This window comes from Phoenix dactylifera, chromosome 14 (genome assembly GCF_051530095.1).
Source record: "Phoenix dactylifera cultivar Ajwa chromosome 14, Ajwa_hap1_PhDact_Kaust_v1.1, whole genome shotgun sequence".
NCBI lineage: Eukaryota > Viridiplantae > Streptophyta > Magnoliopsida > Arecales > Arecaceae > Phoenix > Phoenix dactylifera.
Window position 1 is genome coordinate 22,532,957 of NC_143203.1, and position 26,812 is coordinate 22,559,768.

A 26,812-nucleotide genomic window follows, 5' to 3' on the forward strand; every position below is an offset into this window, starting at 1 on the left:
TGGAGCAGCCCCGCATGTGAATCGAGCACGCGACAAACCGTGCCTATCGGATTAGCCGTTGAAGATGTGACAAGCCCGGGCCAACGAGGCTCGTCGCTATCCACTTCACTGTTTCCGTGACAAGCCCTCTAACTTCCAACCTTATCCCTACCACAAACGCGAATATTCTAATATTTTTGGCCCCGATCTCGCGGGCCCTCATCTGCAAAGCGAAACACCCCAAAATAAATCCCAGAAGTTCCATTGCAACGCGTCATGAAACAATTGGCCGTCCTGAATATAACCAGATAAAGTATCCAATCACCTCACGCCACATGAACTAGGGCCAGTTTGGGATAGTAATGGTAGTAGGCATGAAATCTAGTAGCCCTTCCTCCTCTCTCCAATTATCATGGCGTGTTCGACTCCAATTGGTACTCCTCTGGGTCCCACCAGGGGGCCCCAATCATGGACGGGAGAAGGGAAAGGATTTATTTATTTATTTTTTTGCTGGAAAGGGAAAGGATTTAGGGTAATTGACTTTCCCATCCCCATAAAGCAAGGATTTATTAGATTAGTCTCCATTGCACAAAATAGTTTTAAAAGGAGATCGGGAAAGGGAGCCGCAGAAGAGGGAAAGAGATTCGTTACGAAGAGACCTTTGATTAAAGAAATATAGATATCATGGCTGAGGCGGGGTCGAGGCGTAACGGGGAAGAAAGGGACGCCATGGATTCCTCTGCCGCTCAACGCCGACTGAGAGCCATCTCCGGCCATCTCCGGCCGGCCGGCGATCGGGATCGTGACCGGAGCTCCCAACTCGGCACCAACGCCACCGCCGGCGAGTTCGTCTCCGGTACTTCTCTCGCTCCCGATCTGCCTCGCTTTTTAGATTTCCTTCCCCTCGGGTTGGTTTATTTTTTTTCCCGCCTCTTGCAGTTCTTTTTAATGGTGGTTAGGAACTTTTCTTGTGGGTCAGCTGGATGAAACTCAGATTATTCTGAATCAAATTTATTCTTTGATATTTTCGTTGGAAGATTAAATCTTCTCAAGAATTTTGTAATGGATTTTGTTGTGGGCCCTCCATTTTTTCCCTTTCATTCTCCAAGAAGATCGCTTTTCAGGTGGGCCGGCATAATGCAAGAACCAATGTTTCTGATGATAAATATTGATTTATAGGTTCTCCTTTTAGGGATCTCTTGATTTGCCCTTTTTTTTTGTTTCTAATGTGACTCCCCACGATGATTCTTGGTTCTGTTTTGGGTTCGTGCGTTGGTTACTTTTTCTTTTTGACAATGCTTTTAGGGACATAAAGATGTTTCTTATGGATGCAGCGGTTTCTAGCAAAGCAGGAGATATCAAACTAGACCTTAATGAAGCTATTTTATGGGAAAGAATAAGCATGGGAAAAAAGTCCCCTTTTTCTTTTGTCCATGTGCATGATGGATGTTGGAGCGGTTCGAGTTATCCATTTTGGTGTGACCGAACCATTCATTTTTATAGCAAGCTATAAAGGTGGTTCAGATTACTATCTGATATAAATAGAGCATTGCCTGCAAGCAATTCTAAGATGCTGGCTTGATGAGAGTATGCTCTAGATTCCTAGAGCTGCGGTACCCATGGTTTTAAGTATTGGCACATCTGATAGAGGGCGATCCAAGGCTCCTACTATTGCGGGGTTAGGAAGGGTCAGATGTGTGTAGCTTTACCCCTGCGCATGCAGAGAAGCTATTTCTGTGTTTTGAACCTGTGACTCTTGGTCATAGTGGAGCAACCATACCGTTGTGCCAAGACTCATCCTCTCTATTGGTATTTACTGACTACTGTGCCATGGAGTTGCTAGCATAAAATGGAGTTGCTAGCATAAAATGGACTTGCATATTTTGAGAAGTTCTTGAAATGATATGTGCTGAGGAAATTAACAATAGGATATTAGATTGAGGTGTAACAATATGTGCAAAGATCAATATTCTTAGGAGTATACCCCCTTGGAAGACTTGCTTCTCTTCACATCATGTTTTTGATTTTGACTTGGAAATGCATGTATTGAATCGATTGGCCTTTTAAAATAATCACTTTTAATTTTCTTATTAGTGATTAGTTTGGGTTGAGCCATAACCATGTTTCCTTGACCATATGTCATATATAATTTAGAGAAAAACCAAATGTGAGTGATGTCCGGATTTGGTTTTGATATGTAAAACTTAATGGGACAACAAAATATAATAAATGTTTGTTACATGATTATAACTTGACATACTATATTCATAATTATAACAAATAAAATGCTAGGGTTGGTCTCATTGACTGTCTTTACCATTTCTCCTACTAAGGACCAAGGTTTTGCTTGCTGTTTGTATTCTTTTCAAAATAGTTATATAATTTATATCTCAGATATTTTCCTTATCATTACAACTCTTGCTCCCAAATCTATGCTCCTCTCCTAGTTGAGGTCTCTTTAGAATTTGTTTGCTCGCACCAATACTATTTTACTTAATCAAGTGCTACATTATTCTTAATTTGTGGAATTGCTGCACCTAATAAAATGTACACGTGTCCATCATCCTTATTTTGAAGTAACTTTATTATATGTAATGCTGATGATATCATCAAACTTGCACAGAATAGTGCAAGTTAAGATGGGAATAAAATATAAAAAGGGTGTAAGCATAATTATGTATTCATGGAACCCAAGTTGAACTGTCCAATTTTGATTAGACCGAAGGCAAGTCTCCTTGGCCCTCTGCACCTTGGATTTGCAAGTATGAAAATTGGGGGTTGGGGGGGGGGGGGGGGGTTGATAATGCAAGTGGTCTGTGTATAACATAGGGCTAATCAGACTCAAATCTCAGATTGCAGTCAACTTGTGTCTATGATACAATTCTAGGTCTTTGTTATCCACTTAATGTGTATGCATCAGTTAGGTCTATTATTTGGACAGGTTAAGTGTTATTCTTTTATTCTTACTTTGATATCTGAAATGTCCAATCATTGGAAAGGTCATTAGCTCAATGGACCATCCCAATAGTCTAAGATTGAGATTTTGACTTATGGTTTATTTAGTGTATTATCAGTTAACACTTAATTAATTACTCAGATCTTGTGTGGTCCTTATGCTTAAGTTGTGAGTGGTTCAGGGAAACAACACGACAACAAACTTTTTAGGAGCCAGAATATCACAATACGTATCCCTTCATGTAATGGTGAAACCATTTCCACATAGACCCCTTCATTATAGCAACAACCCATATTGATCTTTGGGATTAAATATGTGATACTTCCCAACACTTATCCAATTTGCATTTTCACGACCGAGTTCATTGGTTTGGTTAGATATCGGAGAAACACTTCTTCTGAAAACACTTGATAGAACTTTATATTCATTTTTATTTGAAAAACTTTTGAAAAATTATTAACATTGGATTTAAATTGTGTTAAGTATGCCTTGAATTCTTGATCCACCATGCTCTGTGATTCAGTTCAACAAATTTGGAGAACCACCACAGACATCATCCGGGTGCGGGGGCTCCACCCTCGTGGTAAGGAACCCACTGATTTTGATAGACATCTTCTTTTGCCTCTTTTAGGAAGGAAGGTGAGACAGGTGTATTGGGGATTAGGGTTTGTTGAGAGGCAGCTCTATTTTGTACTCCAATCTTTTTGATTATAGTGGAATCTCTGCTCCATCCTCACCCATGGACATAGGCTTATGGTCGAACCATGTAAATCTGTGCTTGCTGTGTTTTTCCTTCTCTCTATCTTCTTAAATCACTTTGTTCTTCTCCGTTGTGAGCCCTAAGTATCTTGTTTCATCTAGAGCTATTTCAACAAATTGTTTGATCAATCCTCATCACCCAAATGAGTTATTCTTCTTTATTGGATAATAGATTCCTTGTTGAACAATTCACATTTCCATAACCATTATGTACATCAATTGACCATTGAATGTAAACTTGTGGCATGGTGTAAGCAGTTTGGTCATCGGATAGATTGTAGTATATGTGAATACCATGGTTTCTGGACATCCAAAAATCATCATGTCGAGCGCACACAGTCTATCCTAATAGTGTGATTTAAACTGGACATGATTATATGCTAGCTAGTCAATATGTAATGACACCTCCAAGTACTAATGCATAGTCAGAACTCCAGTAATTGTGAAAAGTTGCCATGACCTTATCATACAAAATTGACAGCCAAATAAATGAGTTAGCTAGAAATAGCTATACCAATTTTATGAAATACTATATGTTAACCTCAATTCTCCCTCTACGGCCCTCAACCTCCAACTTGGTTCCTTACAATCTCTATGGATCTTAAGTATCTTATACAATGCCAAACATCTCATTCCAACACAAGTAACACCTATGTGCATGCAAAAGGAAATAATTATGTATCATCAATGTCTCATATGGTATCTCACACATGAAATCATGATCTTGTTCAGGCACCAACTCCAACTTTATGTGGCTTATTGTTATAACATGTAATAAGTGGGGTCCCCGGCCTCTATTCTCTTAAAGTTTCAATTAATCATGCTTTCACAATTTAGCATGGAGAATATTTTTGATTGTTCAACTCGGTGCAGAGCAGGGCTACAGTGTTGTTCTTCCTGAAAAGTTGCAAACTGGGAAGTGGAATGTATACAGGTATGGTAGTTATTTATTCCAAAGATTCAAGTTCCGGCAGCATGTCCCGCGGGATACCGGGATGGGGTACCATCCCATATGTCGGGACAAGACCATCTCACCATTGTCCTAGCGTCCCGATCGGCACATCTTCGGACATCCCTTGTCCCAAGTGTTGGGACAGGGCGGGATGGCGGCATGTCCCATCCCATGGAAAATTTGGGACAACCCTGTCGCACGAGATTTAAAATCTTGATTTATTCAATGACACATTATCTTGTAGCTTCTGTCTAAAATTTGTTCCACCTTGGCAGATCTGCACGCTCACCTTTGAAGCTAGTGACTAGATTCTCAGAGCATCCTGATATTGGAACATTACATGATAACTTTGAGTAAGCATCTTTTACATTCCAGGCTTTCTAAGCAAGATATTAACTCCAAGCTCCTGCAAAGTTCTTAGAGATTTCCCAACTAATCTATCAGTTGACATTCCAATAATCCTTTAAACTCTTGTATATGTATGTGTGTGTATTTTGCTTCGCTTCTCAAATCATTTCAATAATGTAAATTGAGTAAGTATTTTTATCATAATCTTTATAGCTTCATCACATTTATCATTGATGAGCAGAGATGAACTTTGTGGACAAAAGGATGTTCTTTTTTTGGTCAGATGATGTTTTTTTCCTAATATTAGGTATGCAGTTGAAACTTTTCGAGATTACAAGTATTTGGGGACAAGGGTTCGTGTAGATGGAACGGTTGGAGAGTGAGTATTTTTAATTTTCTTGCTTTTTCTTTGTGCCAACTTTATGTCGTTTGGTTTATTCTTTAAATTCTCTATCTTTGAAGGTACAAATGGATGACCTATGGAGAAGCTGGTACTTCAAGGTCAGCAATAGGTTCCGGCCTAGTATATCATGGTATACCCAAAGTGAGTCATTTAGATTCCATAATCTAGAAGCATATGCCAATTTCATGGATCTTCACACTTGTCTTATTAGTAGCTATATAATATCAAGCTGTCAAAGGCATTTCTACTAAAATGTTAACTATAGCACATCTAATCACTCTTAAATGAATTGTCTTAATTGTTTTTTTTTGGAGCAGGGTGCATCTGTTGGACTATATTTTATCAACAGACCAGAATGGATTATTGTGGACCATGCTTGCTCAGCATACTCTTACATATCTGTGCCACTTTATGATACCCTTGGTATGGTTTTGTTTGGTGAATAATATAAATTACCTATTACATGTATGCTTGCTGTGACAATGAGTGTGGGCATTATAATTTCTTCAGGACCAGATGCTGTTCAGTATATTGTGAATCATGCTGCTGTACAGGTTATTTTTTGTGTACCACAAACACTAAGCACTGTGAGTTCCAATCCTCATCTTTGCCCTATTTATTTTCTCGGATATTTAAGGCATGCTTAGGCTTGTTGAGTAACAGTTAGCAAAGTTGCTTGCAGTATTTCCATTAGAACATTATTTACTTAAAATATTGATGCTTGTCATGTGTTTAGGCTATGCTCATATGGGCTCTTAATTTAGAGTTAGAAAAGAATGGATTTATGAGCTGTTTTTTTTCCTAGTGCTGAAATATCTAGTATTAGATTTCCAATCAAGGTGCAAATAGCCAAAAACTATGTAAATCATCATCATGAATATGTAAGTTGGACATAAACTTGTAAGGGAGAAAGACTTGAGCTGGCAGTTCATTTAACCTTTTCTTCAAAATCATCTGTAATTGGAGTCATTTTGGAAAATGATTATAAACTTTGTTTTTGTATGTATGGCCCATAACCATGTTATACAATTAGAGCTTGGCAATCTCTTAGACCAGTTATTTTGGCATCAAGCCATTTCTCATAAGTAAGATTTGCCTTACCAGTTGGTACCATATGGAAATTGCAGGACATTTAAAGTTATAGAATCATGTGTTCATATGGAAATTGCCTATGATAGCTGACCATAAGGTCATGCTACCTTGGTTAAATGGATATGAAAGAAATGATGGTGTCTGGATGATAGCATGGATTAGAGGATTACTGGACAAGAAGTGCCAAGGCACTGAGACTAAAGCAGTAGGTGTGATGATACTTGATGGCTCACAACCGCTTATAAGAAGTCACGTGCATCAGGACAAGGTTAATGAATGTAATCGTGAAGTTATGATGTGCAACAGTGTATGCCCAGCATTTGAAAAGAGGCAGCTTCTATGAGAGCTACACAAAGCATGTTTTTAACTGTGCAAGTTTCAAAGGTGATGAAGGTATGCTATTGGTGGAAGCTGACTCATTAGGTCGATGAAGGGGATTGACAAAGTAGACTGAATTAATGATGTCCACTGGGGTGAATTAGTTGGTACATAGATAAAGTTCTAAGTGGTAGGGCAAAGCAGTTGGTGGGTAATTTGGACCCTAAAAGATTGTTGTAAATTTGAGATGTCACAATATTACTCAAGTCTGCTGAACCTTGAGAGGCTGAAACAGCTTAAAAGGCAAGAAAGGTGTGAGAAGATGATGCTCATCATGCAAAATATCTTGATTGCAAAGTTCTAAAGCAAACAAAGGCTGTTGACCTAGACATTTAACCATTTATAGTGAGTTGGCCTCACTATTTTTAATCTACTTTGTATGATTTTGGCTTGCAGATGCTAATATCTGTTAAATGATGTTATAGATAGATTGTTTCTTTATTTATTTTTATTCCAATCACTAATTTTAACTTGTATATCTTTTAAATATATTTTAGATTACAGGTTACATGATGTTATGTGATATTTATGCATGTTAAACACACAGAAAACCTTGATTATGGCATTTAACTCGATACTCCTATCTTTTCTTGTGAAAACACAGTATTTAGACTAGAAAACATGATAAAAACATAAAACAAAGTTTGGAGGCCAAGAAAGTCTCTACCAAGGGTGTTTGGGGTGTATCTGTTAATACCCTTTGTTAGTATTATCCTTCATCGGCATGTGTTGTATCCACTTTTTTTTTTGATACAGCATCAATCCTCAGTATTTTGAACTTTGATACAATCTAAATGACTATGAAGTTTAAGCTTTAGGGTAGCCAAGTCTACTGATACATTTGTTTCTCTAAATTACTTGTGAGCCCAATACCAAAACATTTTTCTTCTCAAAACGTACCATTTTTGAAGTTTAATCTTGAAAAAATGAATTTGAGAATTTAAAAGAATGAAGGAATGAAAAATAGCTTTGCATATTGCCATATGCATGGTTTGCCAAACTGGACCATACCGGCCGGTTCGGCCCGGTACAGACCGGTCCGGCCTGAAACTGGTATCCGGACAGCGTGGAAACCAGTTCCAGCTGTTTTCGAACCGATCTCGACCGGTACGCATGCATATCGGTTGTGTACCGGTGCGAACCGGCCGATTCGCATCGGTACTTTTTTTTGGAAAAGCGTGCGTGGCCCTTTCGGCCATGCGCTCGAGCAGAGCGCCGCATGCCCATGTGCGGGCACGCGATTTTCCGCCTGCGTGCGGTTTCGCGCACTGGGGAACCATGTCTGCGCGCGATTCCCCGCACTGAGGGCATTTCCCCTGTCTGCGTGTTTCTCCAGCCTGCGCGCCCATGCGGGCTCATTAATGCTACTCTGTGGCATTTATCCCATGCGTCCGCGTGCGGACGCTCGCGTGCGGACGCGAAAACCGTAAGATAAAAAAAAGAGTCCGCGCGCGGACGTGAAAACCGTAAGATAAAAAAAGAGCTTATCCGGTTCGTACCAATTCGGTTCTGGTACGAACCGAACCGTACCGGTTTGGTAGACGACTGGTACGCCTACCGGTACTAGAAATGGGCATTGGGCCGTGCCGGGCCCGGCCTAGGCCCACCGGGCCATAGACCAAATGGGCCGTGCCTGGCCCGGCCTGTTACTAAACAGGCACGGCCCGCTTAACCTAAAGGCTAAGCCCGGCACGACCCTAGGCCCGTGGGGTGGCGGGCCGTGCTAGGCACAAGACGGGCCATGCCAGGCACGAGACTGGCCGTGCCAGGCACGGCCCATCTGTCCAAAAAAAATAGCCGTTATGGGTGGCCCATAACAGCTATTTTTTTGGCCCATAACGGCTATTTGTGGCTTTTTACTCATTTTGCCCTTCCCAACAGCCATAAAACGGCTAATTTGAAGGGTATTTTGGGAAAAAAATTGGAGTCCTATAAATACCCCTTTCCTCCCACGAATCGTGCCAACCCAAGCCCTTATGGGCCGTGCCGGGCTCGGCCCGTGGGCCAGAAATCTTTAACCCAGCCCGGCCCCCTTTCATGAGCCGTGCCTAGCACGGCCCGGTACTGTAGCAAGCGGGCCGTGCCTGGCACGGCCCGCTTCGTGCCGGGCCATGGGCGGCCCGGCCCAATGCCCACCTCTAACCGGTACCGGTACAGCAGGCCTTGGCTATATGTATAACAAATTTGTTTTACATAAGGCAGCTTAGAAAAATTTCAACCAACATGCTGAAATGAAACCTTTTGGTTTCAGTTTCAGCCGAAACTTCAGGCTGTCTTGTTATCTAAAAACTGCAATATCGAGCATTTTAACAGAAGTTATGGTTAAGAATGTACATTGCAACTAATAGAGGAGGATTGCATAAGCAGTGTTGTAAGTTACTAAGTCTATGATATTGATATTTTTGTATAAGCTGAAACTGACATGTACAAATTTTTGAATTATTGTGTACTGTTTTGTAATGAGTTCTGCACTATTTTTGAAATACATGCTATAATTTTTAACAAGTTCTATATTTATTTTACATGTTGCTTTGTTTTCCTTTAGATTGTATATACATTAAAATCCTCACATCATTATTAAGGCCCTATTGGTGATGCTTCTCTTATGTTACTTGGTCTGTTTTGCAGTTATTAAGTTTCGTATCTCAGATTCATTGTGTACGTCTGATAGTGGTAAGAAGACTCACAGCATTTATGGTTGCTTGTCTATACCGATCGATAGGGATTTGTTGGCTCCAAAATTTTCAGTTTCTATTTTTTGTTCACTATCTAGGTAGTAGGCGGGATTGATGAAAGCATGCCATCAGTTCCTTCAACAACTGGAGTGGAGATTATTACTTACTCAAAACTACACAATCAAGTAAGTCTTCAAAATATTCTGAAGCTTATCCAATATTCATTGCTCTCCCACAGCTATTTATGATGAATAGCATGGATAGAATCAAGTCTGCAATCAAAATATAAAGGAGTCATTTTCCAAACTTACTCAACTTCAGAAAAATTGCTTTTTGAAATTGTAAGATATATAATTCAACAAGTATTTTATTACTACCATAACCATCAAATCTTATCCCAACTATCTGGGTTCAGATTTATGGATCCTCATTCATTGAAATTTCTATTTAAGGTCGCCAATTTAAATATATTTCGTCATAATTTGACATGTCTTTTTTGTGGTTCACTGTCAACGTAATGTCAATCCTCCCTCCACCTTTTGAGGAGAACAAACTGTTTCAGACATGTCAGATCTTATGTTACCAAGCTCTTTGATTTTCCTCAAACTACCTGCACCTGACATTTAGGCATTGATATGAGTATGGCTGATGTATGGATCCAAATAGAAATTGTTAAAGATTAGAAGAATCCAACACATGGACACCCATTGATGCCCAACATTTGTACTTGAGTCCATGTGACATATGTCAGACTACATTTGGTTGTGGTGACGACAAAACCTAAAGACATTATAATTCTAATTGTTTCAAGTTTTTTTTTTCTTTTGTTGGAAAGGAGAGGTGAGACAAGCTCCACGATTGGCAGATTTAGGATCTCTTTAGATAAGAAATCAGATTGAGAGTGAAGAGACTTTGCTTGGAAAACTTGCATACACTTTGTTTTTATTTTGAGTTCTTAATTAAGTATGCATTTACACATTGGTTTTGCATGTTTAGGTCCACGATTTTGGTTGAGTTTTTTAACATTTTCTTTCTTCCTTTTTTCCTTCTGCAAAAATTAAAGGTAAAAGTTGAGAGTTTTGCACAAGATCACTAGATCTCTAGTTAAAGCTTGTGCTAACATGTAAACATAGTTCCACTAGGTTTTAACATGAATTGTTCAAAAAATTTGATGTTTATATTTTCTTATTTTTATGAAAATGATAGAGAAAATTGAAGATTGTAACCTGATATGGAATGGAAGCGTTCTTTTGTGTTTTTGCATGCAAAATATGAAATTTGATGTAGTGTAAAATGAGGTTGGAAGGATTCAAGGGGATATAATGAAAGTTGGTCGTAGACCTACAAACAGGCTCATTTGGACCAGGTCAAGCATGACTCAGACCTGATTTCTTTTATTTAGGGTCAGGATTTTGGACTTGGACCCAATTCATTGACCAGTTTGATTGGACCTGCAGAATTTTTTTTAGATCCATCACGTCATTCAAGCCTGATCGGGTCAATGAAGAGCCAAACCCAACTCAGTGCATTTGAGTTCTAGTCCAGTAGGGTTGGGATTCGGTTAGGTCCAATCCAGGATTAGCACACTATTCTTTCTATGTCTAGAATGAGTGTTAATAATAAATAAAAGGTGTTAGATTGGAATGCTACCACTAATGTCCTTAACATGGGAACTGTTCAAACTCAATTGATCCTTCAACCCACAAATAAATAGTCTTTAGTACCCTAAGTACAGACTGAAATAAGGCAATGGGGTGAGTGATGGAGGGGTTACAGATTTCAAACTCATGGGCTTTTCAATTGAGTGGGATTGGTTGGATCTGGTCATCTGTTGCTTGACCCATTCTAGACCTAGTTGGTATATAGGCCTACCAGGAAAAATGTGATCCACACCAAATCCAGTATTTCAAGTGGGTCATATTTCAGTCCCACCTGATCCAGGGGTCTAAAAAACTGGGTGGGCTGGGCCTAATCAGGTTGGACTAGGTTGATCCAACCAAGGTTCGCCGTACCGGTACCGAACCCCGTACCGGTGCCGCACTAGCATAAGCGTACCGAATGTCGGTACGGTACGGTATGCGGTACGTCAGGCGTACCGACACTGGCGTATCGATGCCGGTATCCATCGGTACGGGTACGGTACGCTCGGTACCGACCTGTACCGATCGGTACAGCATACCATGGATCCAACCCATTTTCAAGCCTGGAAGGAAGTACATGTTAGCCATCTCTGTATTGTACTGGTAGGGCTGGGCCTAATTTCAATATCGATAGCATGTCACCCTTAGTATCACAAGCAAGCCCTTTTTTTAGTTAAAATGTGTTTTCATTATGCCTATTCTCTGCTTATTGGACTAGTCATCACACTTAGTTATGTGCCATTTGCATGGCTGGATATTAGTAATTGGTGTTGTGCTGCCTCTTTAGGACCTTTTTGGAATGTTTGAATACATGTTAATGCATGGAGAATTGGAGATATTTTCAGCTTTTGCCTTTTCTTAGAATATACTTTTCTATTATTTATTCCATCTGCAGTTATTTAATATCTCTAGTTGCTTTCCTCTGACCTGTGGGATTTGGCTGCAATTTTTAGGGTCATTGCAATCTTCAACCATTTCGCCCTCCTAAACCTGAAGATGTTGCAACCATATGCTATACAAGTGGTACAACAGGCACACCAAAGGTATTGGTAAATCACATTTCGGCGAGTTTTTGTGGCACTCCAAATTAGTTGTTTTGTTTGTTTTTCCTTTGTTTGTTGGTTGATTGAAATTGGAGAAGCTTTGATCTTCAGGGAGCTGTATTGGCTCATGAGAACTTGATTGCAAATGTTGCTGGAGCTAGCCTAAGTATCAAATTCTGTCCTTCAGATATGTGAGCTTTTTTGATCTTTTATTCTCTTTACTGAGCTTTTTTGAATTAATATTTTCATTGCACTAAGTCTCAAATTCTATCCTTCAGATATGTGAGCTTTTTTGATCTTTTATTTTCTTTACTGAGTTTTTTGAATTAATCTTTTTGTTGCACCAGTTTGCCTCTCATGAATACATCTTTGAAGTGTTCTATTGATTTTCTGTAGCTATATATCTTATCTTCCTTTGGCACACATATATGAGCGGGCCAGCCAAATCTCATTGGCACATTTTGGGGCTGCAGTTGGTTTCTATCAAGGGGTATAAAACTTTATGACTCTTCATCTATTTCAAGTTGTTTCACATTGTTTCTAAAGCTCTGTAAAGTATTTATAAACTTGTTGAACGCTGTCATGCATATCTTGGATGTGTCTCTCTAGCATGGATGATGCTAGTCGTATAGATCAAGAAAAAGTTGTGGGCTCATGCAAGGTAGACAGTTAGATGTAACATTACCATATGATTGCACCTCTAATAGAGTAATATGTATTCCTAAATGGATATGTAGATATGCTGAGTTATACCCCTTAAATAAATCATCTTGATCATATGCAATGAGCACAAGAAGAAAATTGAAATTTACTTGCACATCTTTCCAATACAGCACCTTGATTTTGGCCTTCGATATCAGACTACTCGTTACTATTCTGTCCTCTTGTGAGGGCTAAGATGCATGATATCTATTTTTTCGAAAAATAAAGAAAGATATGTCATGCTTGCAAACAAAGGCCTTATATTTTTGGTTCCACATGCTGTTGCAGAACTAACTTGCTTCCTCTTCCTGACACCTGCTATTGCTACTGGTAATACATTTGACTGAACCTATACCCACCTGAACTGAGATTTCAAGAATTTTGTTTGATGAAAACCATTAAATAAGCTGATACTTTAGTTTACCTAAAATATTCTTTTGTCAGGAAGAGCTTAGTAATGACTATTTTTTGAACCCGCATGCTGAAACTGTTTTACCATAGATATCAAGTTAAACTTTGATAGTGTCACTCTGAGGCCTATGACCGAGATTCCAACCATGATATTTTTTTAGTACTTTGTCTAGTAAAATATAATATTATAAATCAAGAATACTGCTAAGGTATACTGTCTCGGTATCGGGCCCTATACTGGTGCCACCCAGTCACTGTGTCATTACGCCCAATACGGAGGCTGGTTCGGCATATCGAGTGTTGGTACGATACTCTCCGTACTGCTCGGTTCGGTACGATATGGCGTACCATGATGCTAGCAATATTGTTTAAGTTCAATTTAGGTTTGTGTACTGCACAGTTAATAAGCATTACTATTTTCCCGCCTCATCACTTTGCCATGTGATATTTTAGAAATTCATATGTACACACATGCAGACATGTACATGCACGTATACATATGTATGTAGATACACACTATATTTTGTTGAATTTGTCTTATCTATTAATCTTCGTCATCTGCTTCCAGGACAATTTGAAATTAATGGATGACATTGCAGCTCTGAGACCCACAATATTTTCCAGTGTTCCTCGATTGTACAACAGGATATATGCTGGGTAATCTGATGGTTGTGTGCTGCATTTCATTTAATTGTGGCACTACTTTCAAGAGTCGTTTACCTTTGTATTAATTTGTAGCTTATAATTTACTACAGAATTATAAATGCTGTAAAGACATCTGGGGGTCTAAGGGAGAGATTATTCAATGCTGCCTACAATGCCAAGAAGCAAGCAATAGCAAATGGTAAGATGTGTAAGAAAGAAGTTGGTTTGGTTCCATATTAGATCAAATCCCTTGTATATCTTGTTGCTAATACAATAAAACACTACAATACAACATCTGAGATGACAAACACTGTCTTAAGCTTTGCTAAAAATGGTCGCACTCTCACATGCGTATACATCAATATATCCATCTACATGTCTGTCTGTCTACACACATACTACAGACAGACATTTGTAAATGCATTAATACATGCGAACAACATATACATGCATTTGCACATGCTTATAAATGTGTTTATACATAGATATGCATGTATTAATGCACACAACACGAGGACAAGGGCATGTGCATGTGCAGACAAACTGGGTAAGAAATTGTACTGCCCATGAAAATGTAACTTTTGAACTAAAGAAGCTATTGCAAATGAAGTTTGATTAAGCAATAATGGCTTGGTCAAGCAAACGAGCATAAGCCCCGTATGTGATTTACGAAAAGCTATATTGAACTAAAGCGTGCAATAGAAATAATGACAGGCTCCAAGTCTTGGCCTAGTGTTGGTTATTACTAATGATCCAGAGGTGCAGCCATGAGGAATAAGTTTTTGAAAGTTTATTGCCCAAGGTCATCTTTGGATTCTTCTGGGGATTCTTGTTTGTCATCGTTCTTGGATTTGTTATTACCAACTCATGCCTGGCTACTTTGTCATAGAAATTAGACCACATAGCTCAATTTTTGGTTTTGACTTCATTCTCTTCAGCTTCTCATTAGTTCATGAAAACAGATTGAGATTTTCATTCCTTTATAGCTTGGACAGAACGTATTCTGCTTTATTTGTGCAAATAAAAGTATCTTATAATGCTAAATTATTTTTTTAAATAGATGATGTTTTTTGATACACTACTTACCAATTGCTAAAACCTGATACATTAGCAGAATTCTAACTTATGCCCCAGATGATTAAGACTTCTGTAACATTTTGAAGAGGAGACTTCCTCTCTAGTGGTTGCAAGATCCATATTGATGAGGTTTTCTAACTTACACAAGGTTCTAAAGGCCAAAATCCTTGGGCTCGAGGCCAACCTTATCGAAGGCTGTGTCCGAAGAGAAGAGTATAAATGACCAACTCTCCATGCAGCTACATACTGTGGGTTGGCGAGTTGGATTTCATGAGCATCTACCAACCCTATATGGCCCCAGGCAGCTCAATAGTCAGTACCCCTATTTTGGTTTTAATTTTTCTTATTTGAACCAGCCCCAAGTCGGACCATCTGGACCTTGTATTGCGATCAAATCCATCTCAACCAATGACAAGTATTGATGTGCATCCACCTTTTGGATCCTCATAGTGGAAACCATGCATTAATTTGAGGTTATATTACAAATCAAAATGCTTGCGTTCATCGAAGATCCATCATGGCTGGAAATTGACAACCTAACTACATAGTCCTTACAAGGTTTTTAGAATGCATATATCCAAATAATTCATAGTTAGCCTGCAACAGACCTTAAAACAACTCCACACTAGATGGATGTTGATCCTATAATAGGATTCAAGGTTAGATTTGTATTTTCTATCTAGGACTTGGATACCAAAGGTAGGACAAAGAGAAGCTTGACATTATATGTCTAGGATGTAGAATATTTGGGCAGCAATGCCTATTTATATTTATTGATAGTCCTAATGAAATTGTAAATCTTATGGATACACATACAGATAAAGCCCTAGCAAAGTGGCGGCTTTGGTAACTCTTTCAAATGTCCGACATAGATACTCCAAATTTCACATGTACCTACTATTATCATAATGTACTGCACCTCAATAAACATTTAAATCACCATTGATGGAACCGGTATCGGGCACCGTACTAGTAGCCCGACTAGACGAGTTGGTACAGGCCCGCGCACAGTAGAAAAGGTGGGGGAGAGGACGAATAGTAGAGGAAAAGAGAGAGAGAGAAGGCGGAGAGAGGGAGGTCGGCGGAGGCCAGCTGAGGGCTGTTAGAGGCCTGCAGCTAGGCAGCAGTGGAGGCCGAGGCCGTTCACTTGTTTCGTTCGAAACAGGGGTCCGACAACTAAAAAATTTTGCGTTTTTCAAGTGAAGTCAGCAAGCGATTTGCCAATTTCACTCAAAAATCTTGAAATTTTTTAGCGGCCGGACTTCTGTTTCAAACGAAACAAAAGAACGGCCTCCGCCGACCTCCCTCCCTTCCCCGCTCGCTCTCTCTTTTCCTCTCTTTCCTTTTTCTTCTTCGTCTCTGGCAACGGTTTTCGTTTTCGTTGCCGACTCGCTTGTCGACTTCACTTAAATATTTTAAAAAATTTTAGTGGCTGGACCCCGTTTCAAACGAAACAGGAAAGCAGTCGCGGCCTCCGCCTGCTGTCCCTCCGCAGGCCTCCCTTCCTCTCCCTCTCCCTTTCCCTCTCCCTCCCTCCCCTACTCACTCTCTTTTTTTGTCTTTTCTTTTCCTTTTCCGCCTCCGGCAACAGTTTTTGTTTTCGCTACCGGAACCGTTCCGGTGAGCTGCCGAGACGGCTTGGAATGGCCGAAACCGCTTGGTTCGGGACGGTTCCGTTGACCCTGATTTAAATAAATGGGTTGACCATGGTTTGATAAATCGGCTCGTACTGGCCGGTTCAGACCGGTCTGGCCTGTAACCGGTACGCCGGAGCAGTGGAAACCGGTACGGGCCAAACCCAGCCGGAGCCGGAGAAGATGAAGAGAAGGAGAGAGAGAGAGCGGGGAAGAGAGGGAGGGAGGAGAGGCCTCCACCTCCCACGGAGGGCCATGGGGGGCTGCGGAGCTTGCGGGGGCGCGTCGGAGGCCGAGGCCGCGGCTGCGTCCCCTGTTTTGCAGGGGATGCGGCCGCAGAAAAAATTTAGGAATTTGTAAGTGAAGTTGGCAAATCCGTTGTCGACTTCACTTAAAAATCCTCAAATTAAAAAACTGCGGCTCCGTCCCCTGTTTCTTTCGAAACAGGAAAGGCAGCCGCGGCCTCTGCCGCACCCCTGCGGGCTCCGCTGCGCCTTCCCTGGCCTCCGCCGCCCTCCCGCGGACCTCCGCAGGCGGCCTTTCCTCTTCTCCCTCCCTCCCTCCCCCGCTCACTCTCTCGTTCTCTTCTTCTTTCCTGGCTCCGGTGGGGAAGTGTGTTCGGCGAACCTTGGGGTTGACACTTGACAAAGGTCGAGCATGTTGTATGTGGATTGCAGCAAAAGAAATCAAGTCAAGAACGATGTAAAAATATCTCTAGCTCTTTCTGATTAAATATACTTGTCAAGAAAGTGGTGCAGCTCCGTGGTCTTAATCAAATTATTGCTATGACAAATCACCACAGGATATTGGGTTTTATGATATCGATGGTTCAACTGTAAGGCAAGATTTTGTTGTTAGTACTCTGGAATCTTGATGACATATGTTCTCAATCAGATTGTATTATATATTGCATATAACAATCCAATCAGAAGTGAAACGATTGACAGAGAACTGAGTTGTTAATATTTTTAAGAAGAGTTTTATTTTTATTTAGTGTGTTGCTGGTTTGGGGGGAGGGGGTGGGAGGTGTGCTGGATGGGCTTATGGGTGGTAACCTAGAGCTGTCCTTATGCCTTCAGGTCAGTAGGTTTCCTTGTAAAATATTATTCAAAATATGGTCGTGCATCACCTTATCTTGAAGGACTAACAAAAGCATAGCTATTAATTGTACAACCAGTACTTGTCAGTTCTAGAATGTGTGTTCAATCGTTCTTTATATATACCATTCAGTTTCGTTTGTCCGCTGATTCTTTGTTACATATTAAGTCATGCTTGCATTCTATACCTTCAGGCAAGAATCCATATCCAATGTGGGATAAACTAGTTTTTAACAAAATAAAAGAGAAGCTTGGAGGACGGGTCCGGATTATGACTTCAGGTGCCTCTCCAGTGTCACCAGATGTCATAGAGTTTTTGAGAATGTAAGCTAATTCGCCATATCTCAAGTTTTCATCTGTTTATATAACGATATATTAGCAAATCTTTCTTATATGACTTAAAGTTAGTAGATTGTTCCTTAGAAATAAAAGGTTTGCAATCTTCCAGATGTTTTGGTGGTATGATTTTAGAAGGTTATGGAATGACAGAGACAGCCTGTGTCATAAGTGCAATGGATGAAGGTGACAGGCTTACTGGTCATGTTGGCTCTCCAAATCCTGCTTGTGGTGAGCTTCGTTTCATGAATTGAAAGGAAAAAATATTACGCTATAGCTAATGCTGCTAATCCAGCTTATATGCATTTCTGATAGTTTTTTGCTTCTGAATGTGTTAAACTGCATATTTTCTTCATTGATTATTATTCTCCAGTAATATGTTATGCTAGGCTGCATTTTAGTAATAGTCAAAGTAAAAAGGACTGCCAAGATGCTTGGATAGCAACATATTAGCTGGAACATTTTCGAAGATCTTCTATTTCATTCCTTTAGTTTTTTCCACTTTGGAATTCTGACCCTTCATGTGTTTGTAGTGGCATCATCTCATAAATAACACAAATTTTAATGCATCGATCATGCATAAGTCCAGAAAGCTGATCATGTGTGAAAAGTGTAATATTTTTTTCTAACAAGTTTAAAAACTACAGTGTTTTTTTTTGTGTGTGTGTGTTTTGGGGGGGGGGGGAGCTGGTTAACTAAACAAGGGATGGATTACAGTATTTATTTGAGTTCAACATGAAAGAATTATATGAAATCAGAATAGATGAAGTTTCTTAATAATGTTGAATGGAAAATGCAAAATGGTTCAAATTATTTTATCAATATGAGTGTAGGTCTTAGAAATTGAAATTAGCTTAAAAGTTACCTGAGCTTCCTTACGCTGTATTCTATTAATGCGAATTATTTAGGACGCTAATTTCTTGGAATGGATTACAAATTTTAGTTTTGGTTTTAGAATAAAATGATTGTGCTTCATGCTTGCTTCAAAATCATATTAAGATAATTTATAACTAATAAGTTATTCAATATGCCTACAAAAACTAAATTGTATATCGTATTTTGCTGAAACAATGATGGATATTTAATGAAAAAGGTATATCTTAAAGTTCTGTTGTTGGTATAACAATGAACAAAGGATCCTTTAAAAAATTGGTTGATGGGCAGGGCTGTTTAATTTTGCAAACGCCTGGGCTGAGCATGCCTATGGATTTTCTCTTTATAATTGGCCATGTTAGAGCTAAGCGAAATAGGGGTAAAAAACTAATAAAATGGAGGGATTAGTTTTGATCAAGTTAAAGGAGCATCTAAAAAGGGGTGAATCAATGGTTTTTTTTTAATATTTTACTTCTAGTGATTTTTTTTTTCTTTTATTCTTTTCATATGTTTTCTTTTGGAATTTAGACCATGCAGGTTTTAAGATTTGAACTCAATATTAAAAAAATTAGTTTTCAGATTTGCTTGAAAGAGAAGAAGAGGGTACAGGTTTAGACTGCATATATATCATGGCTCTACATCTGGAGGTGAGAAGGCGATTGATTGGTGGGTAATGAAAAAGAATGTTTTAACGGCATTAGGGAGGAAGGAAGATAAGCTATGTAGTGCAGATATATGGGAACAGTGTTGGTTAATGTAATTCATGTTGCTTGTTTACTTGATAATTCTCAACTTTCATTTTTTGAAAATTAGAATCCTCATATTTGTTAAATATTGTAAGCCTTATTTATTTTTATAAATTTCGATGTTTAAGTTATTCATTTTCTTTTGAATAACTTTAATTAGTCATCTAATTTTACATTTTCTCAGATTTGCTATGTGTGATTAATCATGGTTCATCATTCTGTATGAGTAATTTGATATTGTGTGATGGCATATAAGTGAAGTGATTCAAGAAGCTTAAATATTACCAAAGTACAACTATATCCATCCTTTTTTGTTTCAAAGTTTGTGTATATAAAACACACTTTATTAGCTACTTGTTTTGGCTTTTTTCAGTTAGCATACGGAATTTTCTTGCTTATCATATTTTATTTGTCATATTTATTTAATAGCTACCTCTCATATGTTTTAGGTTTTTTTAAATATGTTCATTTTTTACCATATACATAATAGAACTTAACATTTTGACTTACATGAGTCTTACTTTAATTTTAAAATTATATATTCACTTAGTAGGATAGTTCACATTGTTGATGTTACTATAACACAAATTTTTTTTTCACTTGTACTTCTTATTTAATGTGTGTCAAATAATTATATTTATATTTATATTTATCCAATTCTTATAATTTGGAAGTTTCAAATTTAGTTTTTCTTAGTCTTCCTCCATATCATGGGGTTATTTTGTGTCATTTTGTTCCATACTTTTATCTCAATAAAGCCCAATTTTCAACATGAAGGATGTGTAATGTGATCATGTGTTTTGTTTCAAGCAAGATTAGCCGTCTCAGTACAGAACCCTATACCAGTATCCAAGGTTCGCCGTACCGGTACCGAACTCCGTACCGGTGCCGCACTAGTATAGGCGTACCGAGTGTCGGTACGGTATGGTATGCGGTACGCCAGGCGTACCGATATTGGCGTATTGATACCGGTATCCATCGGTACGGGTACGGTATGCTCGGTACCGACCGGTACAGCATACCATGCCGGTATCATTTTATTACAGTGTTGGTAGTTACTTGGTACACTTAGTATGGGAGCTAGTTTGGTATACCGAGTGTCGGAATATCTTTCGTACTGCGTACTGATTTGGTACCGGTACGGATTGGTCAGTATATGTACCGACATTGACCGGTATGGCAAATCTTTTTCAAGTCATAGGTTTTCAAGTGCACCCTTTGGTTCTTTCATCATGCTAAGAGTCTACTTATGGAGCTTTGTAGCTCATTTCTTTTATTATATAATTTCTTAGAGTGAATATTGAGAGGTCTGGGAGACTTATTAAATGGAGTGGACTCAACATTTTGCAGTTTCCTTTTCAGACTTTGTGATTGTGGATGTATTGTTGACAATGTCTCATTTTGTTTTTTGTTGCTTGTGTCTATGAAGGTTCAGTATTATATGTTCGACTGTTTATTTTTTTTCAGTGGATTTTATCTAAGAAATATTGATAATAATATATTTTATTTGCTTGAAATTAGTTCGATCATATGGATTCTTTTGAGAATGTTAAATATTTCGGTACTTTGATTGGCTTTGATGGTCACACTTCGAGTTTTAAAAGATTTCAAATCTCGGTTCATGGCAGAAATGATGTAAGGTTGTCTCCTTTAGTCATGTATTTTTACAGGGGAAAGCTGTCACAAAAAAATGTAACTTGAGTGTTTCATAATTTGAGATTCAGATGTAGAAGTTGTGTTTTTAAATGTTTTATTAGGATATGAGTCCCCATCATCTCTAATCTTGTGCAAAGTGGAAATTGCTAGTTTTTAGGGTACAAAACATCATATTTGGAGACTGGTACTATGTAAAGTTCAATTGCTGAATTTTTTTTATTATAAGAAAATTATTTTTTGTAAGATTAAGGTATATTTTGTAAGACTATAGTGCATGCATGTGTTGTCAATGAAGTGTATCATAAGTTCTGCATCAAGTTTCAAAGCCCAGTTGTAGATTGTATCCTGGATTATATGAGTTGCAAGTGTGATGCTAATGCTTTACAGTATACCATGCTTTTTTCTGTGACTTTATTTTTCTTGACATTATTTTACTTAAATAGTTGTTTGTTTATGGTATTGACTATTGAGTTTTGGATGCTTCTGATAAACTAAGAGATGATGAATTCAGGGTATCTTATTCCTAGAGCTCCTGCTGTTGTGATAGTTTGTATGGGTCCTTTTTCTTATTTTGGATTTTGTTTATTTCCCAGAGATCAAACTTGTAGATGTTCCTGAAATGAGCTACACATCTGATGACCAACCATATCCACGTGGAGAAATTTGTGTCAGGGGTCCTATAATTTTTCAAGGCTATTACAAAGATGATGTTCAGACGTAATTACATTGGTCCATTTCATCCTCGTATCTGTGCACAAAGTCTATAAAAGTTAGTTTCATTAAAAGCTTAACTAATTGGACAGGAAAGAGGTAATTGATGAAGACGGCTGGCTGCATACTGGAGACATAGGTATGTGGTTGCCCGGAGGACGTCTAAAGATCATAGACAGGTAGACTTGCATAGTTTATTTGTGATAACTTAAGTAGATAGAAAAACTCTCAGAATTCCTTTTCATTTCTTGTCTTACTTTATATTCATGTGCAAAAAGATTTCTTAGTATGCACATTTATTATATTATCAGCCTCAATGGGCTAAATGATAACCACATATTGGAAAACTTGGGCAGATGGCTCGGTCTTCTGTGGTGATGGAATTTGAATTAGTTTTATTTTTTAAAAAAACATTAAAAATTGCATATGTAAAAAAATTCCATCACTGAAGGATATTTTGGTATGATGAAACCATCCTATAGGTCTTATGCATGGTGAAGAAGGTTTCTGTTCACTATTTATGGATTTCTCTCCTCTTGTTGGTCTGATAGAAGATAAATTTTTATCTTGTTGTGATTTGACAATAATGCCTTCATGTAAGCAAATGACATGTTATCTGAAGCATTTGATAAAACATCCTGACAATAATTTTAACAATTACTTAGAGTGTGCAAAATAGACTGCCCAAAAACTGCTATTGGCACAGAAAAAAAATCATAGTATTTTGAGGCAAGTACCTTAAAATAAGGGACAATCAACAGTTTCCCTTTTTTACAGATCCATCTCTTCTGTTCTAAAGTCATCGATTTTGTTTCTTCAGGGTAGAGATATATTGTTACACTCCTTTATCAGATAAAAGACAAGTAACTTTACTCTGTTCTTGTAGTTTTCTCTGATTTGTCATTTCTTTTCATCTTAATATATCCTTCTTGCTTGTTTGGTGCTTGTTCTATAAGGCTTCTTAAAAGAGTGAGCAAAGTTGGTTTTAGAAAACAAGTTTATGCATATAAAACATGATGGAGCAAATTTATGATTCCTCAACTATGTCAGTTGTTGATGCTGTTATCAAAGCTGTGGTAGGAAACTGATACCGATTCTAATATTCTAGGACAAATGCCTGACCTAATTTATTAATGCCATCGTTTTAGAGGACTCCAGCAGATATTTACTCATAGAGAGTTCTTAATACATACATTTTATTGCTAATTGCTTTTGGTATTTGATGCATGACCCATGGTCCAGCATTTTGCTATAATCAACTTTTCTTCACTGTTCTGAAATAAGCAACGTTTATTCTCTTACACATTTTTCTGATCCGTTTTTAAAAAAGAAAGAAATGTTGATTGGGACCTGGATTCTTTATCTATAGAATTTAACCTCATTTTGTGGAACTATAAAGCCAACACATGGTGGCCCCGTTCGAGTTTAAATTTGAATGCCAAGCTTGCTTCAGCTGTAGCTGAATTCAGCTACTTACCTCAACTTGCTAATCCTGGCATCTTGTTTGTCAATTTCTTTCTTGTGATAATAGCTGCATTTTCAGATCCTATTATTAGGAATCGCATTTATATTGAAAACGTGATACCTGGTCCCAACTATGTAGGTACCTCTTTGAATGCTGGCCAGACATTGGACATTAGATTGATAGCCTGTCAGAGAGAAAAAGCTAAAACTAGGAAAAAGAAAAGAAATAGAAAAACCACCAACAGACAACAGCTGCCAAGGAAAAGGAGGAAACCGATGCAAACTTCTTCGTTTCTAATTTCCTTATAGTTTGCATGCCTCCTAACAGGTTTCATCCACATTTGAGATGACTGTTTAATTTACAGGGATAAGTTTATGGCATGGTTTAATGTACCAGTGGAAAATAATGCTATAACAGCCATTATATAGGTTTCAGGCCCTTATAAATTTTGAGGGCTTAATAATATCTGTTATTTACCCATTGTCTGTTATAACAGTCATTATACAGCATAAAAAATGGCTGTCATTTAACTTAATTCGTCAGAAAAAAATAATCATATTTTTACCAGTTCAAAAACATATATACTGCTAAATAGTTCCAAGAGATATCCTTTAAAAATGAAAAGTGTCTTAAGCAAATAATGCCATTATTTTTCCTATCATCATGCTATATCATTTTATAATGGCTGATAATGGTCAGTATAACATTGAATTGGCTTGCCCAATCTTTTTCTAGAAAAAAAGCCATTATAACAGGCCCTGTTTTATCCCAGAAAATCCATTCAGAAGTTTGACTGGACAAATTACAGTTGTTATTTCCATATAGTGGTCTATAATGGCTTTGGAGGGATCCACTGTCAGGATATTGCCGCTATAGAAGCTTTCATCTTGGTCGACTAGGCCACTGACTTGTGGACCTCAGTGATGAAGATTTATAGTTGGAAATTAAATTAGTTTTTTTTTTAAACCAAAGTTTACCTTCCATAATCGTTCACGACACTCAAGATTACAAAGAAACTCTGCTGGTAGCTAACATGGATTGTTTTTACTGCTTCAATATATGCAACAGATTGTTCCATTCTGTGGTCTGTCTCTCCTTTAGCTAATCCCTAACTGGACTTCAGGTGATTGCTTCAACTGCCGTGGCATCTATTTAGATCAATTTGCAGTCATACGCAGTGCAGTGTATGTGGAGTTAGTAATAGGAGAAAGGGTTGTCTGCTGTTAACATTGAATGAAGAAAGAGAAATGGAAGGCGATGGTTACTTTCTTAAAGATGTTAGGAAAAGGGGAAAAGGTAGAAAAGAAGGCTGGAAGAAGAATAGCTAAAGAAGAAAGAAAGATGAGGGGTTTGCTGCTGTTAGCAGAAAGGAGTGAGCAGAAAAAGAATATGAAAGGAAAACAAAGAGAGAAAGATGAAGAGAAAGAGGAAGTAAAAGAGGGAGAATAACTAACAAATCCTTATTTGAGTTTTCATATGACCTGGCTCCATTAAATAGGAGATTTATCTTTTAAATTATCTTAAAAATGAAATCCACTGATTTTACCTAAACTTGTCCAGAAATAGTCTGAACTTCTAATTACTTAAGGCACTAAAAAGGTAGTATGCTAGTCACATAACACTTAACGTGGGGTATGAAATCACTGCTATAAGTGGAGTGTGGTCACAAAGAACAACCTAAGAAAACTGTAAAAGTTCATTTGGGAAGAAAAAAAAAGAATAATGACATTAAGCTTCCTTTCTACCATCTGGGACATTTTCTTTAACATATTTGTCCTGCATATGACTCATGCATTGTTTTCTTTACCCATTTCCAGTAGCAGGTAAAAATTGTTTGCATTTTGTTTCCATGCCATCTGGAGTTTGAAGGACTAGATATGAGGCAGAAGGCTGTTGTTAATGTATAGACAGGTGTGTGTAGGCATAAAAAATTGAGGCTTCCACATTAAATTGTATGGTAATGTACAAAAATACAAATTCAGGACTTCTCTTTTCAAACTCTTTGTTATCTTACGTGTATATCTCTTGAATTTTCTATATCTTTATGTATTCATGGCTAAATATGTACACATCCTTGTATGTATCTGCGTGCTTTTATTTATGTCTACATGCAGAGCTTGTGTATATTTGTATGTTTTTGTGCTGGTCTTCATGCATATGATATTTACTTTATCTTTAGTTAGTTTGCTACTATGCTGTATACAAACTTTATGGTTGATACTCTACATCTGCACTTTTTGAAATTATGATAGGAAAAAGAATATCTTTAAGTTGGCCCAGGGCGAGTACATAGCCCCTGAGAAGATCGAGAATGCTTATGCTAAGTGCAACTTCATTTCTCAGTGTTTTGTTTATGGTAACCATCTGAATGTTGTCAGCTTATTTATAGCTTCACAATATGTGCGCATTAATTGTTGTTTATTTTTAAAGGTGACAGCTTAAACTCTTGTCTGGTTGCAATAGTCTCAGTTGAGCCAGATGTATTGAAGGCTTGGGCTGCATCTGAAGGAATCAAGGTGGATCTCTTTTCACCTGCTTTAAGTTTACTGTAACAGAACTCATCCTTTCCTTCTTGACCATGGAGTCTCTACCTATTTAGTGTTCTGAACAACACCACATCGCATGAAAATTTCCTTAAGTGAAAATAGAGGCACGTACACCCTAAGCATGAGAGGACTTGGGAAATAGGATTTTATATTATCAATTTTCATTCTGAAGTCTTCATGTACAAGGTATTTGAGCTTCTATTTGCAAGCATGTCCCGATGTAATATCAACCCAATTCAAAACACTTGGATAGACTACTGAATGGTATGAAAGCTACATTTTAGGTGCTTTTTGTTGAGATTAAATTTTGGTATGCAGTAAGATCTATTCTTTGAAGTTATAAGATGCTAAGCTTGCCATTTTTGCTCATCGATTGAGCATGCTTCTACTTAATCTCAAGAAGGATTAATTTGAAAGAAAATAAGGATATTAAGGAGCATTTTGCTGGGAATCGAAGTGTTTAGAAAAATACTCAGGTCAAGGTTTGAAGAAAAAAAATTTGGATTCAAAATCGAAATCCCCCATGTTGAAAAGTTTAAAATGAATTTCACGTTGAGAGGGTTCTTGGCTTCTTGCAGATACAACCACTATGGAAGATAACATGACCGTTTCAATAAAAAAGTAGCAACAACAAGTCTACAACATTAATCCAAGGCATGGTATGCTGTACCGGTCGGTACCGGACGTA

At 38.0% G+C, this 26,812-nt stretch overlaps 1 protein-coding gene across 2 annotated transcripts in view; it reads left to right on the plus strand.

Annotated features, from left to right (window-relative positions):
• Positions 1–539: 539 nt before the first annotated feature.
• Positions 540–26,812, plus strand: part of LOC103705091 (long chain acyl-CoA synthetase 6, peroxisomal-like) — a 28,200-nt gene continuing 1,927 nt past the window's right edge. Inside the window, exons 1-20 of one of the 2 annotated variants that reach the window (XM_017842266.5) lie at positions 540–835; positions 4,573–4,628; positions 4,922–4,999; positions 5,302–5,373; positions 5,457–5,538; positions 5,715–5,820; positions 5,908–5,984; positions 9,496–9,540; positions 9,641–9,727; positions 12,136–12,225; positions 12,337–12,416; positions 12,622–12,715; positions 13,907–13,995; positions 14,094–14,182; positions 17,986–18,115; positions 18,240–18,358; positions 21,996–22,119; positions 22,206–22,292; positions 25,831–25,934; positions 26,009–26,094. In XM_017842266.5, the coding sequence (XP_017697755.1) occupies positions 5,467–5,538; positions 5,715–5,820; positions 5,908–5,984; positions 9,496–9,540; positions 9,641–9,727; positions 12,136–12,225; positions 12,337–12,416; positions 12,622–12,715; positions 13,907–13,995; positions 14,094–14,182; positions 17,986–18,115; positions 18,240–18,358; positions 21,996–22,119; positions 22,206–22,292; positions 25,831–25,934; positions 26,009–26,094 (1,479 nt within the window). In that variant the 5' untranslated portion in view covers positions 540–835; positions 4,573–4,628; positions 4,922–4,999; positions 5,302–5,373; positions 5,457–5,466. Of the gene's footprint in view, positions 836–4,567; positions 4,629–4,921; positions 5,000–5,301; positions 5,374–5,456; positions 5,539–5,714; positions 5,821–5,907; positions 5,985–9,495; positions 9,541–9,640; positions 9,728–12,135; positions 12,226–12,336; positions 12,417–12,621; positions 12,716–13,906; positions 13,996–14,093; positions 14,183–17,985; positions 18,116–18,239; positions 18,359–21,995; positions 22,120–22,205; positions 22,293–25,830; positions 25,935–26,008; positions 26,095–26,812 lie in introns of both variants that reach the window. The other variant, XM_008788696.6, reaches the window with a different exon arrangement.